Raw genomic sequence first — 19,068 nt, forward strand, 5'->3', positions numbered from 1 at the left:
AGGTGCCAGAGTCCGGGATGTTTCTGATCGTGTCCACAATATCCTGAAGTGGGAAGGTGAACAGCCAGAGGTCGTGCTACGTATTGATACCAATGACATGGGCAGCAAAAGGGAAGAGGTCCTGAAGACAGACTACAGGGAGTTAGGAAGGAAGTTGAGAAGCAGGACCGCAAAGGTTGTAATCTCGGGAATACTCCCCGTGCCACGTGACAGTGAGAATAGGAATAGAGTGAGGTGGAGGATAAATACGTGGCTGAGGGATTGGAGCAGGGAGCAGGCATTCTGATTTCTGGATCATTGGGACCTCTTTTGGGGCAGGTGTGACCCGTACAAAAAGGACGGGATGCAATTGAATCTGAAAATGGGACCAATATCCTGGCAGGGAGGTTTGCTGAGGCTACTGGGGAGAGTTTAAACTAGAATTCTGGGGGGGGGGGCGGGTGGTCAGGAACTGAACTGAAGAGGTGGAGGAAGGGGCTGTTGACTCACACATAGAGAAAGCTTGGAGACAGGGCAAGAGGGAGGATAGGCAGGTGACAGAGAAGGGATGCATTCAGACCGATGGTTTGAGATGTGTCTATTTTAATACAAGAAGAATCATGAACAAAGCAGATGAGCTTAGAGCATGGATCAGTACTTGGAGGTATGATGTTGAGGCCATTACAGAGATTTGGATGGCTCAGGGGCAGGAATGGTTACTTAGAGCTGATAGTTACTTAGTGAAACAGGACAAAAGCTTTATTACAATATCACAAATGACCTGACTTGGTCCAACCAAACAGAGTTTACTGCCAAGAAGGCCCACCAGTGCCTTTATTTCCTGAGAAAACTATAGAAATTTGGCCTATCCCCTAAAACCCTCACTAATTTTTATAGATGCACCGTAGAAAGCATTCTTCTAGGGCGCATCACAACCTGGTATGGAAGTTGTCCTGTCTAAGACTGAAAGAAGCTGCAGAAGATTGTGAACACGGTGCAGCACATCACACAAACCAATTTTCCATCCTTGGACTCACTTTACACCGCACGCTGTCGGAGAAGTGCTGCCAGGATAATCAAGGACACGACCCACCCAGCCAACACACTTTTTGTCCCTCTTCCCTCCGGGAGAAGGTTCAGGAACTTGAAGACTCGTATGGCCAGATTTGGGAACAGCTTCTTTCCAACTGTGATAAGACTGCTGAACAGATCCTGACCCGGATCTGGGCCGCACCCTCCAAATATCCGGACCTGCCTCTCGGTTTCTTCACATTCCCTTTCTTCCCATTTTTCTATTTTCTATTTCTGACTTATAATTTAAATTTTTAATATTTACTGTGACCATGTTATCAGAAGATGCCGATAAGAGAGATAAGAGAGAAACAAATGGGGGAAACATCCAAAATGCTAATAAGAGAGAGACAAGAGGGATTAACAAAAGGAGACACAGTTCCGAGTATTGTCAGAGACCGGTTGCTTTGAACCCTGAACTGTTTGAAGTTTGATGGACAGGCGATACCCCAGCGGGGGATAAAAGGAACAGGTTCGCTAAGGCAAGCGACACACCACGACACCACGAGATAACGAGACCCTGGAAGTGCGGTGTGCCCCCACAAGTTGGTGAGAGTTTTAGACGCACAGGGTGAGACGGTACGATCAGCAGGAACCTGGTGTGTGTGTCCACCCTTGCCTGGGTGCCGGGTTCACTGCAGAAGAACGATTGTATCCGGAACGGAGGGGTCACAGTCGGTGACCTCAGAAGACATTAAAAAAGGCTCGCGCCGAAAGCTAACTGCGAGGAATATCAAAGATCTGTTGAATCCGATTTGAAAATCAGCATTCGTTCTCTCTCTCTCCCCAACGGCACAACAGCGATTACTGTGAACTGAACTAAACTGAACTGAACTCTGTGTCACTTGAGACTGATCATTTTACCCCTAGACTGCGATAGAGCTTGATTAATCCTATTATCCTAGTTCTGTGTACGTGTGTGTTTATTCATTGCTAACCTGTTGCATTTATATCCTTACGTTTAGAGTACTGTGTTGCTTATTTCTTTAATAAAACTTTATTAGTTCCAGTAATCCAGACTCCAACTAAGTGGTCCACTTCTGCTGGTTTGGTAACCCAGTTACGGGGTACGTAACATTACTCATTTTAACTATTTTTAATATTTATTATTTGTAACCCAGGGAGTGTGAAGCGCAGATTCAAATATCGCTGTGTTGATCGTACATTCTAGTACCAATTGTTTGTGACAATAAAGTATAAAGTTTAAGGGAATGGGGGATTCTCAAATCCCTGTAAAGAATGGATTCAGTACTGACTGTGTCTGTGACTGCAATGTGTTTGAATAATGTCTCACAGCGCTGGAGCAAGATAAGGTTTAAAGTTCGCCCGGATCCACATAAGATGTCTCTGGCTTTTCATACCTTTTGATTCTGACAAAAGCTAGTACCTGACGGAAATTAGACAGGACATTCCTTTCTGACAAGGTAAGTAACAATCTTTTTGTGCTGTCGTTATTTGATCCAGCAAAGTTACGTTTACATTTGTGCCGTGACTCGGATCCCAACATAGGGAATGTCTCCCTGGGCTGAGTAAGTGACAGGTAGCATGAATCGAACACAATTGAGTGGCAGACGCCCCGAGGTAGTTTACCTCTGGCTACTCCCTGTGTCCGACCGAGCATTTTTGCCCCTCGCCCATTGGGATTGGTACCTTAACGGGATCGGACGACCTGTTTGGATACAGAATTTAAGGTATGCAGTTGTCGCTTTTACATTGCTGCGGGTGACAGGATATGGCCGGTTGAAATCTGATGATTCAGAAAAGAGGTTGTCTCACGAGATGGCCGGTTGAAATTTGATGATTCAGAAAAGGGGTTGTGCATGTCTCACCATATAGCTGGTTGAAATTTGTAATTAATACGAGACTGGCAGCCCAGTAAAATTCTCACCTTAGCAGCAGAAATATGGCTGGTTGAAACTTAATGAGACAAGTTCAGGATAAAGAAGGAAAGGCCTCCAGAGTATGTAAGAGTTGTTTTTTTTTTGCGAGCATTAATGGAAAATAGGCTAGCAGTTTTTGTGAGAATTAAAAGCTCCGAGTGACATTGGGTATTCTGTATTTAATAAGACAAGTTCAGGATAAAGGAGGAAAGGCATCCAGAGTATGAGAGACACATCAAAGTTGCTGGTGAACGCAGCAGTCCAAGCAGAGTCCTGACGAAGGGTCTCGGCCTGAAACGTCGACTGCGCCTCTTCCTATAGATGCTGCTTGGCCTGCTGCGTTCACCAGCAACTTTGATGTGTGTTGCTTGAATTTCCAGCATCTGCAGAATTCCTGTTGTTCAGAGTATGAGAGAGTTGTTTTTTTTTGCGAGTATTAATGGAAAATAGGCTAGCAGTTTTTGTGAGAATTAAAGGCTACGGGTGACATCGGGTATTCTGTATTGTTCCCAAGGAAAGAATCGGGACTGGGGACCCCGGTCAGGAGAGGCAGCCACTGCTACCTGACGGATTTGACCATATCAGCTGCCTCCTGATAATATGGCCAGTTGAAATTGATTAAGGCGGAGGCAGGCTGGCTAAATTTCTCACCCGTGGCTCGTGCCTAGGCTTTTGTGCTGTGTATTTTGTGTCTACAAGCTATTTGTCTCGTTGGTTTGTCTGTGTTTCGTGTATTTGTGATTTTGGCTACTTGCTTTACTTTGTACAGCACTTTGGTCAACGTGGGTTGTTTTTAAGCGTGCTATATACTTGACTTGACTTGATAATTAAGAACAACTGATAAGGGCAATAATGGGACAGGCCCCTGATACAGCTATTATGTGAACAAATACTGGGTGTTAAGTGTAGTGCTAACAAGAAACTAGAGAAACAGTGTGGCCACCAGGGGAAACAAGCAGTAAATTTAATTTGGGAAAGGAACTGCAGTAAGAAGTGGAAATTACAGATTAAAGAACAGAAAGGTAGGGCCTATACTAAATGGAATGGTACCTTACTGGCCAGCTGGAGGAATAATGCATGTGATAAAGGGATAGAGCTATGTACGGCAGAAGCGACTCCCAGGAGCTGGGAGACACTGCAGGCGGAGTGGAGTGCTAATGGGTAGAAGGGAGAAGAAAGAGAGAACGAGAAACAAAGAACACGGGCAAAAGCAGATATGGACAGACAGGAAGGTTTAAAATCGGCAGTGCCGCGCGCCAAGATCTAAGACCAATATGGGATCCCGAACCCATATGTGGCATACCGACCCTGTTTAAAGACAGTGACCACGATGAGGATTGGGCACCCACCTTATCCCCCACCTTACCAGAGGCCGAGTGCATCCAGTGCTTCCGAACCTCAATCCTCCCAGTATTCAGATACAGTGGCTGCTCGGGTAAAACAGCGGCGGCAGGGAAGGGGAGACTTGATATACCGAGATCCAGTAAGGGAATACTAGGGATTATTCCCAGACAGGGAGGGAAGAATCCAATAAAACCCCAGAGTTAAGGGCTCCACAGAGACAACTGCCTACCCAAATTCTACCCAGTCCATGAGCAGCCAAGGAGGGACAGACAGCCCTCAGTAACTCTTGTATGCACACTGGAAGCCCCAAGAGATGATAACCATCATGAATCAGGCCCCCGATAGAAAAGAAAAACCAGCACAGTTTGCTCAGTACGTCCGCAGTAATATACAAATGTATAATGCGACCTCCGACCCCCGCAAGATTTATTTGGTCTTTGCTGCATGATTCTCTCATCTGATGAGGGGCGGAAATGGAAGGCAGAATTAAGATACCAAACTTGATAGGTATCTGAGTAGCCAGGGCATCAAAGGTTATGGTGAGAAGGCGGGGGAGTGGGACTAAATGGGAGAATGGATCAGCTCATGATAAAATGGTGGAGCAGACTCAAATGGCCAACTTCTGCTCCTTTGTCTTATGGTCTTATCAGGAGTTACCGGTGGGAATCCATAATGAGAATGAACAGACAGACCGGATTATTCAAGCCTAGGAGAGGGCTCTCCAACAACCTGTAAATATCACTTAATTACTTGAATGTGAACCTAAGCCTGGGAAATCGGGACCAGACTATTGGGAGTGAGTTATGCCCTGCTATGGCACTTTTACAGGAGACCAAGCCTTTAGTAATGGGAACCCAAGTTTAATGCCCTACTACTCAAGTGCTTACCAACTAAGTTAGCCAACAGGATTAAAACTAATAATATGTTTTGGCCTGACAATGACCAAAATCAGATGCGACGAGCTTTGACATATTACTGGGACCCAGCTTTCGAATCCCCATCAACCCCGAAGGGAACTAACATTAAAGGTAAACATGTTCAGCAGGAAGAAGGATGCTTCCTACTGTGAGTACCACCCCTCAGGAAGAGCCCAATATAATACTGCAAGATGCCGCAACTCTAATTGCATTTATGATGGTATAGGAAAAGGGATACCGGCTATCAGACGCTACAATCACTCCAGGTTCAAAGGTATGGAATGTATGTATTCACGTACCCAGCCACTGCAGGTGAAATTCCAGGGGATCCAGTGTGAGGTTTCATTTAGTCACCACCAGTCTGGGGTGTAATCTAGCAGAGTGAGACTTGCTTTGTCCGTTGGAAATCCAGATTCTATGCAGAGACAAGGCTATCACCCTGGGACTAGCGAACAACCAACCGCCCAGTGGTGGGCACTTAATTTGGACTCCACTTCGTTTGAACTCTCTCTGCCAGAGGCAGACCCTAATGTGACTCTGTGCTATGATCCTACAGGGTGCTCAACTGAGGAAAACCAGTATTATGCACCTCTCGAGAGACAGAAGTTCCCAATCACTGTGATTGGAGAGGTTAAAGGAAAAGGGGGCAGTGCATTACTGGCCGAAGTTCCAGATTTCCTTTGGTGACAGACGAGACCGGTGGTTCCCCATACCACCATTAGGCTTTGGCCTGGGTTCAAGCCGAAGAGCCTGGTTTCCTTGCCTACACCCTGACGAAACAAACCTCCAGCACCAAGGGAGAATTCACTACGGAAAAGGATCTTGGTGATGTAGGGATGACTTCCAGAGAAATGAAAAGCTTGAGCATGCAGACATTAAGAAAGAGGATGTGCTAGAGCTTTTGGAAAGCATCAAGTTGGATATGTCTCCAGGGCAGAGGGGGTGGGGTGGCTCTGTTGGTGAGGAATGAAATTCAGTCCCTTGCGAGGGGGGACATAAAATCAGGTGACGTAGAGTCAGTATGGATAGAACTGAGAAATTCTGAGGGCAAAAAGACCCTAATGGGAGTTATCTACATGCCCCTAAACAGTAGCCTGGATGTAGGGTGCAAGGTGAATAAAGAGTTAAAATTGGCATGTCACAAAGGTAATGCTACAGTTGTTATGGGGGATTTTAACATGCAGGTAGACTGGAGGAATCAGGTTGGTACTGGACCCCAAGAAAGGGAGTTCGTGGAGTGCCTCCAAGATGGATTCTTAGAGCAGCTTGTACTGGAGCCTACCAGAGAGAAGGCAATTCTGGATTTAGTGTTGTGCAATGAACTGGATTTGATCAGGGACCTCGAGGTAAAGGAGCCATTAGGAGGTAGTGATCATAATATGATAAGTTTTAAACTGCAATTTGAGAGGGAGAAGGGAAAATCGGAAGTGTCAGTATTACAGTTGAACAAAGGGAACTATGGTGCTATGAGGGAGGAGCTGGCCAAAGTTCAATGGAACAATACTCCAGCAGGGATGACAGTGGAACAGCAATGGCAAGTGTTTCTGGGAATAATGTGGAAGGTACAGGATCAGTTCGTTCCAAAGAGGAAGAAAGATCCTAGGGGGAGTAAGGGGTGACCGTGGCTGACAAGGGAAGTCAAGGACAATATAAAAATAAAAGAGAAGTATAACATAGCAAAGATGAGCAGGAAGCCAGAGGACTGGGAAACTTTTAAAGAGCAACAGAGGACAACTAAAAAGGCAACACGGGGAGAAAAGATGAGATACGAAGGCAAGCTAGCCAAGAATATAGAGGAGGATAGTAAAAGTTTCTTTAGGTATGTGAAGGGGAAAAAAATTAGTTAAGACCAAAGTTGGGCCCTTGAAGACAGAAGCGGGTGAATTTATTATAGGGAACAAGGAAATGGTAGACGAGTTGAGCAGGCACTTTGGATCTGTCTTCACTAGGGAAGACACAAACAATCTCCCAGATGTAGTAGTGGCCGGAGGACCTAGGATAACGGAGGAACTGAAGGAGATTCACATTAGGCAGCAAATGGTGTTAGATAGACTGATGGGACTGAAGGCTGATCAATCCCCAGGGCCTGATGGTCTGCACCCCAGGGTACTTAAGGAGGTGGCTCTAGAAATCGTGGAAGTATTGGTAATTATTTTCCATGTTCTATAGATTCAGGATCAGTTCCTGAGGACTGGAGGGTAGCTAATGTTATCCCACTTTTTAAGAAAGGAGGGAGAGAGAAAACAGAGAATTATAGACCAGTTAGCCTGACATCAGTGGTGGGAAAGATGCTGAAGTCAATTATAAAGGATGAAATAGTGGCACATTTGGATAGCAGTAGAAGGATCGGTCAGAGTCAGCATGGATTTACGAAGGGGAAATCATGCTTGACAAATCTTCTGGAATTTTTTGAGGATGTAACTATGAAAATGAACAACGAAGAGCCAGTGGATGTAGCGTACCTGGACTTTCAGAAAACATTTGATAAAGTCCCACATAGGAGATTAGTGGGCAAAATTAAGAGCACATGGTATAGGGGGTAGGGAACTGACATGGATCGTAAATTGGCTGGCAGACAGGAAACAGAGTAGGGATTAACGGGTCCCTTTCAGAATGGCAGACGGTGACTACTGGGGTACCACAAAGCTCGATGCTGGGACCGTAGCTGTTTACAATATACATTAATGATTTAGATGAAGGGATTAAAGGTAACATTAGCAAATTTGCAGGTGACACAAAGCTGGGTGACAGTGTGAAATGTGCGGAGCATGTTGAGATAACACAGGATGTCTTGGACAGGTTGGGTGAGTGGGCAGATATATGGCAAATGCAGTTTAATGCGGATAAATGTGAGGTTATCCACTTTGATGACAAGAACAGGAAGGCAGATTACTATTTGAATGGTGTCAAGTTAGGAAAAGGGGAAGTACAATGAGATCTTGGTGTAAGCACGTAGGTATAGCAGGCAGTGAAGAAAGCTAATGGCATGTTGGCCTTCATAACAAGGGGAGCTGAGTATAGGAACAAAAAGGTCCTTCTGCAGTTGTACAGGGCCCTGGTGAGACCCCACCTGGAGTATTGTGTATAGTTTTGGTCTCCAAATTTGAGAAAGGACATTCTTGCTTTTGAGGGAGTGCAGCCGAGGCTCACGAGGTTAATTCCCGGGATGGCGGGCCTGTCATATGTTGAAAGATTTGAGCAACTGGGCTTGTATACACTAGAATTTATAAGGATGAGAGGGAATCTGATTGAAACATATAAGATTATTAAGAGATTGGATACGCTAAAGGCAGGAAACATGTTCCTGATGTTGGGGGAGTCCAGATCCAGAGGCCACAGTTTAAGAATAAGGGGTAAGCCATTTAGAAGGGATTTGAGGAAAAACTTTTTCATCCAGAAAGTTGTGGATATGTGGTATGCTCTGCCTCAGAGGGCAGTAGAGACCAATTCTCTGGATGCTTTCAAGAAAGAGTTAGATAGATCTTTTAATGATAGCGGAGTCAAGGGATATGGGGAGAAGGCACGAACAGGGTACAGATTGTGGATGATCAGCCATGATCACAGTGAATGGTGGTGCTGGCTCGAAGGGCTGCATGGCCTACTCCCGCACCCATTGTCTATTGAATATTGACCAGACGAGGTGTACCCCAGGCTACTGTGGGAGACAAGGGAGGAGATTGCTGAGCTTTTGACAATTATCTTTGCACCATCAATGGGGACAGGAGAAGTTCAAGAGGATTGGAGTGTCGCAGATATTGTTCCCTTATTGAAGAAAGGGAGTAGAGATAGCCCACGAAATTATAGACCAGTGAGTCTTACTTCAGTGGTTGGTAAGCTGATGAAAAAGATCCTGAGGGGCAGGAATTATGAACATCTGGAGAGGTATAATATGATTAGGAATAGTCAGCATGGCTTTGTCAAAGGCAGGTCGTGCCTTACAAGCCTGATTGAGAATGTGACTAAACATGTTGATGAAGGCAGAGCAGTAGATGTAGCGTATATGGATTTCAGCAAGGCTTTTGCTAACCCCATGTAAGGCTTATTGAGAAAGTTAGGAGGCATAGGACCTTGCTCTGTGGAACCAGAACTGGCTTGCCCACAGAAGGCGGTAAGTGGTTGTAGACAGACTATATTCTGCATGGAGGTCGGTGTCCAGTGGTGTGCCTCAGGGATCAGTTCTAAAGGACCTCTTCTCTTCGTGACTTTTATAAATGACCTGGATAAAGAAGTGGACGGATGAGTTAGTAAATTTGCTGATGATACAAAGGTTGGGGGTGTTGTGGACAGTGTGGAGGGCTGTCAGAGGTTACAGCGGGTCATTGATAGGATGTAAAACTGGGCTGAGAAGTGGCAGATGGAGTTCAATCCAGATGAGTGTGAGGTTTTTCATTTTGGTAGGTCAAATATGATGGCAGGATATAGTATTAATGGTAAGACTCCTGGCAGTGTGGAGGATCAGAGGGAACTTTGGGTCCATAAGACACTCGAAGCTGCTGCACAGGGTGACTTTGTGGCTAAAAGGCGTACGATGTATTAGCCTTCATCAATCATGGGATTGAGTTTAAGAGCCAAGAGGTAATGTTGCAGCTCTATGGGACCCTGGTCAGACCCCACTTGGAGTACTGTGCTCAGTTCTAGTCACCTCACTACAGGAAAGATGTGCAAACCATAGAAAAGATTCCGAAGAGATTTACAATGATGTTGCCCGGATTGGGGAGCATGCCTTATGAGAATAGGTTGAGTGAACTTGGCCTTTTCTGCTTGGAGTGACGGAGGATGAGAGGTGACCTGATAGAGATGTACAAGGTGATGAGAGGCATTGATCGTGTGGATAGTCAGACGCTTTTTCCCAGGGCTGAAGTTGCTAGCATGAGAAGGCATAGTTTTAAGGTGCTTGGATGTAGGTACAGAGGTGATATCAGGGGTAAGTTTTTTACTCAGGGAGTGGTGAGTGCATGGAATGGGCTGCCGGCAATGGTGGTGGAGGTGGAAACGATAGGGTCTTTTAAGAGACTGCTAGATAGGTACATGGAGCTTAGAAAAATAAGAGGTCTATGGGTAACCCTATGTAATTTCTAAAGCAAGTACATGTTCGGCACAGTTTTGAGGGCTGAAGCGCCTGTGTTGTGCTGTAGGTTTTCCACATTTCTAAATTCACCATATCCTCCGCCCTTATTTATTTTTCTAGGTGTAACTTTGCGTTAGGATTTCTTCTTTAATGTTACTGATAAGGGGAATAAGATGGCTTCTCTGTACTGTTAAATGCTGAGACAGTGGTTCTCTATAGCAGTTAGTGATAACGGGACTTGTATTCATTTACATACCAATTGGGATAGATGTTATTCTTTCAGTCTGTGTGAAAGCTGTTAGTTTGCGCGGGCTTGGGGGAGAAGGCGCAAAGAAGATGAAGAGAGAAGACATGGCTTGAGGAGACGGTTGCTGGACCCGCTGGGCCTGGGCTCGGGGCAGGAGCCCAGGGGTCGACAACGAGCTAAGGAGGATCAGCAAAAGGAAATCTGTGAGCTCCGTTGTACACTGGACATGTTTATGAGATTACTGGCACCTTTTATTTGTTTTCCTTTTCTTTTGTTTCTCTACTGACCCCATACTTAAATATAAAATCTTAATTGTTTAACCGCACATTGTGGACTGAATGTTATTTCGGGGTACTGGTGTTACACAGGGGACACAACACGCAGCATCCACCCAAACAAGAGTGCTAAAGTTTGGCCGGCCAGGGGTTATCACCCCGAGATCATGCCACTTGGCAAAGCGCATGTTACATTTGTATACCTCATAGTCTTTTGCTTGGTGGAAAATGAGTCCAGCCTGATATATCTTGTTTCTGAAGAAGCACAACAGAAACAAAGATAGAAATTCCACCTAGAATATGCTGACTACCAGCAACATCAGAGGGGATCTTATAGAATTATATAAAAATATGAACGCGAGGGGCATAATTAAGAGTAGAAATAAGAGTCATAGGCACATATTTGAGGTTGTACATATAGGACAGAGATGAGGAGAAAGTGCTTTTACGAGTAATAGTGGATCTTTGGAATTCTATGTGCCAGAAAGCATTAAAGGCTAAATCCTTCAACATAGTTTAGACACACTGAAGATATTTTTGTATTGCAAAGGAATTATACTTATGTAGAACAGGCAGATGTTTGGAGATGAAGGCATGGACAGATCAACCACTATCTTTCTTGCATGCTTGATGAGCCAAATGGCAGACCATTGCTCCTAGTTCTTATGTTCCACCCATCTACACTCATCCTGATCCATTCCTCCTCATATTCTTATGTACGCCCATCCCATCCCCCCTCTCCCATGCATCAAGCAGATTAGCTCACTGAATCCACTATCACTGGGACATGGGAGGGGAAACCTAAGGTAAAACATACAAATGTTATACAGGCAGACTAAGCCAGAGGCTCTGAGATCAGCTGATATATCTTCTGGCCCCAGCATCTCAATGCGATCAGTAGAAAGGCATACCTAAAGCCCTTATTTCATTAGGAGTTACAGGAAAATTGGTATATCAATAAAAACTCATGCAAATTTCTACATAAGGTAGAGAACTTCCTGACTGTATCTCTGCCAATAGCTCCGAAGCACTGGATCATAAGAAGATGCACAGGTTTGTACACTGAACCAGTTCCATCACGGCCATAACCCTCCCCACAATCTTCAAGAGGCAGTGTTTCAAGAAGGCTTCATCCATCATTAAGAACCCTCAATATCTACGACTTGCCCTCTTCTCATCACTATCATTAGTGAAGAGACACAGGATCCTGAAAATCTACAATGTGTTAGGAACAGCTTCTTCCCTTTCATACTCAGATTTCTGAACAACCCATAAATATATCTCACTAACAAGTCTGCAGATGCCGGAAATCCCAGCATCACACACAAGATGATGGAGGGACTCAGTAGAAGGGTTTTGGCCCGAAACGTCATTTTACCATAGATGCAGCCTGGCATGCTGAATACACGACTCTATTCCTCTTCTGCAGCATTAATTGTTTCTACAATATTTATCATTATTATCACTGAACACCTGTATCCTGTTACAAATGACAGAAGGAAATATATAAGCAGAACATAGCCAATGCCAAATGGTCAAACCATTTACAATCCAAATACTGTTCTGTACATTAGATATGTGAAGATTTCAAAATGTTTCATTGCCACTTGATTTCATTAACATCTCTACCTGATGCCAAGCGTGAGACTTTCCTTGTGAAAAAAATTCAATGCCCTCAGGTTGTTAAAAATCATTCCAGTTTCATTTGATAGTAACAATAATAATTATGTATCATTCTAATCACGGTTGGAAGATAAAATAATTTAAGGGTGGCTCCTAATTTCAATGGTAACATTTTTTTGCCATCTGAGGCACAGCTAATGTAGGTTCACCAGCTAATTATAAGTTCACAGTATTTTTTGCAGCCTTACTGCAGCTGCAAACAAATTTTATAATTTATGTCAGTGATAATTCTCATTACAGGATTAAACCTGGGGTCCCTGAGAGCGAACAGCTGTAATCATCTGGGCAACAAGGAAGGTATCCTGTCTCAACAAAAGATTCCAGTTCCTCCTAGCCATCCCTGCCCTGTCAATATCCCTCACCTACCTCCAGGATCACCACACAGATCTGTTTGGCACATTCAATGATGGACGGTGGAGTCCCAGCAATTGTGATGGCTCTTTCAGTTGAGTTGGGCAGCATATCGCCAGCCACCTGGACCTGGGCTCCGGTTGACTGCAGAGACAGAGAGGGGGGGTATCACAGGAAATGAAGCAGAACAGCATAAAAAAAGACCTTCCAGCCAATGAAGACTTGCAAACTTGATAATGAACCTCTGCACGCAGAACAAGGCAGCACAGCAAAGAGGCCATGCCAAGTACTGATAAAATAAATCTATTCAACAATATTGCACATAGAACTCTGAACAGTACAGCACAGATACCGGCCCTTTGGTTCACAATGTTGTTTGAAGCAGCAACTAAAGTGACCACTAACACATTCACACACACGCACAGGCATGCACGCTACAGCGCATCATTTTTGAACTTACCCCTTCTCATCTTAAATGCAAGCATTTTAGTATTACACATTTATATGCTGGGAAAAAGCTAGCAGCTTTCTATTCAAACATAGGAGGTGGAGTTAAGATGGTGCTAAATGAGGGTTTAGATCTGAAACACTGATAATTCCTTCCCTACCACACATACTACTTAATCTGCTGAGTCCCACCAGTGTTCTAGCACCTGTAGTCTCATGCCTTTCTACTCGTGTTGGTACTTATGGACTTCCTAACAGAAGATATCCCATTTTGTTTAATTTCTGCATTGATGTGTTGATCTGTAGTTTTTTCCATCTTGTATAATTAATGTGAAACATTTTACAATGTTGTTTAATCCATGTGCTGTGATGTTGCTGCATGAAAGCATGTCACTTTAGACCCAATGATGTTAAACTCTACTTCAATGTATATGTTCCTGTGAGACCTACCAATAAATGCCTTACTCTTATGTTTAACCTCATACTTAACTGCATCTGTCATATCTTTGTCCCGATTTTCAACTCATCAATAACGGTAGATAAGATAGAGGCAGGAAAATTGTTTCCACTAGCAGATGGGACTAGAAGTAAGGGATATAGTGTCAAGAATTGGGAGAAAAGATTTATGAAAGCTTTTCCTCATTCTCTGTCTCCATCTTTGGAGACAAACTCTAACATCATATCTTATAACCTACCCATTCCCAGAACAATCCTAATTATTACCTCCTCCCACCCTGTCTACAGTAAAACTAATATTACATTTCTCAGTTCCTTCATCCCCTCCGTATATGTTCCCAGTATAAGATTTTCCTTTCTAGGACATCAAAGATGTCCTCCTTCTTCAATGAAGGGGATTTCTTTTCCTCCACCATTAATGCTGCCCTCACGCACATCTCCTCTTTTCCCATACATCCACACCCACCCAATGTTTCCAGTACCTTAACAGTGTTCCTTTTGTCCTCACCTACAGCCCATGAGCCTCTGCATCCAACACATCATCCTCAGCAATTTCCATTAGTTTCAACAGGACCCAACCATTAAATACACCTCTACCTCCCCCTGCTTTCCACAGGTTCACTCCCTTGATTCCTTTGTCCATTCATTTAGCCTTTTCCATTTGTCAGCCCCCAGCTTCTTACTTGATTTCCCCCTCTTCCATCCACCTGGATTCACTTTCTAGCTTCCTTCACCCAACCTTTTTATTCTGGTATCTTCCCCTTTTCTTTCCAGTCTTAAAGAAGGGTCTAGACCCAGAACGTCAACTATTCATTTCCATGGATGCTGTCTGACTTACTGCATTCTGCCATTAATGTGCATAGCTTCAAAGATGAGACACAGCTTTTCTTAGAGAAAAGTGAATCCGTAGAATTCTCTGTCTGTAGAAGCAGTAACGGCTACCTTAATAAACATAATTAAAATTCAATTAGATAGATTTTTGCATAGCAGTAGAGTAAGGGGAAAAAGCACCTAGGTTGATCTGTCCACCCTCAGATCAACCATGATTTTACTGAAAGGCTTGAAAAGTCAGATGGCCTTCTCAGTTCCTAGTTCTTATGTCTTTATACACGACTGAATTCTTTGACAACCATCTTCTCTGTCCACAACTCCACCAATGCTTCTGTTCTCAGACCAAACAGAAGCAGAGGCTTCTGCTTCTGAAGTTCTCTCTCCAGCACTTGTTGTTTGAGTATGTACAGACTTTTTTTCTTGTCATTATTTGCTAAGCAATACAACTATTTACGTAGTATTTCCATTGTATAAGGTACAGGTTTCCCCCACCATCTGAAGGTAGAGCGTTCCTATGAAACTGTTCGTAAGCCGGAATGTTGTAAAGTGAAGAAGCAATTACCATTTATTTATATGGGAAAAATTTGTGAGCGTTCGCAGACCCAAAAATAACCTACCAAATCATGCTAAATAACACATAAAACCTAAAATAACAGTAACATATAGTAAAAGCAGGAATGATATAATAAATACACAGCTTATATAAAGTAGAAATACTTTTCCACAATAATTACTGAACTGTTCTCCGTAGTGAAAATCTCATGCAAGCGCTGTTGGCAAAAACATGGCGCAAGCACTCTCCAGTAAACTTTAAGCTATGAAGCTGCCAAATCATACCAAATAACACATAAAAATACACAGCCGATATAAAGTAGAAATAATGTATGTACAGTGTAGTTTCACTTACGGGAATCGGGACAGCGTCAAGCACACTGATGATGGTGTGTTAGGCTGAGTCGGAGTTTGGGGTGGTGCAGTGGCCCCCACCCTCTGGGCCACCAACCGATACCAATCCGCGAAGCATGCAAGGGTGCAGCTGTAGCCGGGAGGCATGCAGCACATCTTTAAGAAAAAAGCCGAAATAAACAAGCTAATTAATTAGGTGCCACCTGGCACCTAATTAATTAGTATGTTTATTTCGGTTCTTTTCTTAAAGATGTGCTGTGTGTCTCCTGGCTACTGCTGCATTCTCGGCGAATCGGTATCTGTCCGCGGCCTGGGTGTTGGGGTGGTGGAACACTGGGGTGTCATCTTGTCATCGTCTGTTTCCATTAGAGCAGGCGGCTCATCTTCTTCTATGTCTGCCCACCTCCATGTCAAAGGTTGAGGTTCGTCGTCTGCTGTGGTTGATGTAGAAGGCTTGCTTGACTGCTGAGCCTCGCGCATTTTTCTATCATACAGTTCTTTGTAAGCACTCAAACCATCCTGCAAATATCCCCTAAACCTACGTACTCTTTCAAAATTAAAGTCCTACTTTATCATTACTCATTTGGTTTCGATTGTTATCCTTTCCTCTTCCAGTTGCATCAACTCTTCATCTATCAGTTCTTGGTCATGGGATGCCAAAACCTCTTCAACATCACCTTCGTCAGCTTCCACAAGCCAAACTCACTTTGTCCGTACTTCATTCACCATGATCAAGATGCTTAATTATGTCTAGTTTTACGCTAAGTGTAACACCCTTACAAACTCTTTCAGGCTTTTTCCGATACCTTAGAACTCATCTTGCAAACGGCTGCTCACAGTCACGTGTTTAAGCAATGCCAGCTAGAATGCAGTTCCAAATCCGGGGGGAGAGCGGCTGCTCGGGGCGCGCGCTGCCTTTTATCGCGTGCTGTCTTTTTCTCGTGCACTGCTTTTTTCGCACGCTGCCTTTCTTCGTAACAGTGAAAACACCTTCTGTTAGTGAAAACAGGGTACTAATGTAGGTCTTTCGTAACAGTGAGGTTTCATAAAGTGAACCTTCGAAAAGCAGGGGACACCTGTACTTTTTTTGCACTACCTTACTTTCTATTTTTCTATTTATGATTTATAATCTACATTTTTAATATTTACTATCGAATTGTAATCCAGGGAGCGGGAAGCGCAAAATCAAATATTGCTATGATGATTGTACGTTCTAGTATCAATTGTTTGGCAACAATAAAGTATGAAATATAAAAGTAGTCTAGAGATGATCTAAAGTACAGGCAGTCTTTAAGTCAGATTTGTACGTAAATCATAACAGGTACGTCCAGTATTATTTAGCGTCAGTTAGTCAAACGTTTTTCTCAGAATACAGTATATATTTTACCTTTCTATACATATAAAACACTTTAAGAAACATGTATTTCAATAATTAAACCACTATGTTGTTTAGTAATAATTGTAGCTTTCATTGGGGCAGGGCCTTTCACATGGTCCATTATTCTCACTTTACCCTTTAAAATGGTCACAATCGTTGACCGACTATAGCCTAATGCTTTTCCAATGACCGATGCCGTTTCACCTCTTTCTGATCACTTTATTATTTCCTCTTTATTTTCAATTGCGATCGTTTTCCGTCAACGGAACAGAAACACTGCGGATTCAGCAGCAGTTCCCCCAGGTCCTAAAGCCCACCCACATTGAGACAAGTTAAATAAGGTCTGGAGTTCTCCCGGGTCTCAAAGTCCACCTGCACTGAGACCGGTTAAATAAGGGTCTTGAGCATCCAGTTTTTTTGGTAACTGTGGGGAGTCCCAGAATCAATCCCCTGCGGATAAGGAGGCCAACTGTAATCATAAACCAGGCGAAGCCCATTCCCCATCCCTTGACATGATCGCATGACTCACCTCACGGATCTCCTTGATTTTGCATCCCCCTTTCCCGATCAGTGATCCACACTGACTAGCTGGGATAACAATGCGCAGTGTGACTGGAGGCTGGCTGGAGGCGGTGCTGTTCACCATGCCACTGGTGATATCCTACGGGTCAGATACAATGTTAATAATGGGCAGCCCAGAGACACAATCCGAGAGACAGTAGATATCAGGGGAGATAAAGGAAATAGAAAAAGATAATGAAAAGAAAGAAAAATATAACAAGGAATGCAAGAAGGGAGAGAAAAATAAAGATAAAAAGAGAGAGAACTATAAAGATCAGATCATATTATACAGATTTCCCACTTGAAACTCCCTAAACTTCAAACTCGCAACTGCAGAGACTGCAGGAATAACCAAACTGACCTCCTCTAGCTTGTGAGTGATCATGGTGAACGCTTTGAAGATGGCACTGGTGGGTCCAGACAAAGTAACAATCCGCTCAGGACAGTTGCCCTCAGAGATATTAATTCGTGCTCCACTCTGTGTGAAAGAAAGTATTTCAGATTAAGCACCAACACAAAAACAGATCCTGTCAAGAATGGAAAACAGGCCCCTTACCTCCTCTCGCATCTTCTTCACTGTCTCTCCTTTCTGAGGTGAGGGAGAGAGAGGCATAAAATAGTTATCTACTGTTCAAAACTCTGAGAAAAGGCAGAGAAAATAAATTTTCACACAACCACTAACCTTCCCAATGATACTTCCCACTTCCTGCAGACAGAACAGAAATGACAAATCACTCAGCTGATGTTCTTTTGTAAAATGGATAAAATTTGCTCAAAATGATCTTTGAAAGTAGACCATGCTGTCCATCTGTGTCCCCAATTTCAAAGACCAATGAACTTGCACATTTTTCGGCATTCCATGCTCTGACCCGTCAAATTTATAGTACACAAATCATAATGCATCCAGACAGAATGCTTTCACTGGTGCATTGGTAAAGGTCCAGAGAGGCATGTTGAATTTCTTCTAAACCTTTCCTGTTCATGTACCTGTCCAATTTTTAAGTGTTATTACTGCACCTGCTTCTACAATTTCCTTATTCCATACATATGTGAAAAAACCTGCCCTTAGATCTCATTTAAACTTCTTTCTTGTTTTAAACTCCCATTACTATGGGGATGACTCCAAATATTCTATGCTATGGCTGCCCCCCGCTTTTATAAATCTCTGCCTAGTTACTCCCTCAGCTTCCTACATCTAGGGAAGACAGACCCAGCCTGCCTCACGTTCTCCATTACATCAACATTCCTATCAATCTTTCTTGAGCCTTCCGTAGCTGAATCAGAGCACACTGCCTCCTCACCTCAACCGCAACCCCCCCCCCCCATGGTGGGACACAAACCTTTCCATGCATCAGCAGCCTGAGAGTCAGGCTGACATTGAGTCCTCCGTCAACACCAGGATCCATGTCAATGAATCCAAATGTGTAGATTATGCAGCTCTCTCCAGCAAATCTCAGATGTTCCTGCAATGACAAAAAATAGTTTCTTCAGCGACTGTCTTGCTGACTGCGTGGGTATTCAATCCCCACAGCACCCCCTACTATAAACAGGTTATTGGGTCAGAGTGAATGGTAATAGGAACTTAGCATGAACCTGTGATCTTTACCAATTTTTTGTTAATGTACCACAGAAAACATTCTGTCTGGACGCATCATAGCTTGTTATGGTAACTAC

The 19,068-nt window shown here is 43.6% G+C and overlaps 1 protein-coding gene across 1 annotated transcript in view; it reads right to left on the reverse strand.

Moving 5' to 3' along the window:
* LOC134341090 (poly(rC)-binding protein 3-like) overlaps positions 1-18,800 on the reverse strand; it is a 42,937-nt gene extending 24,137 nt beyond the window's left edge. The window contains exons 1-6 of the mRNA XM_063038842.1: positions 18,735-18,800; positions 18,077-18,100; positions 17,951-17,983; positions 17,756-17,872; positions 17,363-17,494; positions 12,831-12,959 (exon numbers count right to left, since the gene is read on the reverse strand). Coding sequence (XP_062894912.1) covers positions 12,831-12,959; positions 17,363-17,494; positions 17,756-17,872; positions 17,951-17,983; positions 18,077-18,100; positions 18,735-18,800 — 501 coding nt within the window. The remainder of the gene's footprint in view (positions 1-12,830; positions 12,960-17,362; positions 17,495-17,755; positions 17,873-17,950; positions 17,984-18,076; positions 18,101-18,734) is intronic.
* Between the last annotated feature and the right edge of the window lie 268 nt (positions 18,801-19,068).

Source organism: Mobula hypostoma, chromosome Y, assembly GCF_963921235.1.
Source record: "Mobula hypostoma chromosome Y, sMobHyp1.1, whole genome shotgun sequence".
In the NCBI taxonomy this organism is placed as follows: Eukaryota; Metazoa; Chordata; class Chondrichthyes; order Myliobatiformes; family Myliobatidae; genus Mobula; species Mobula hypostoma.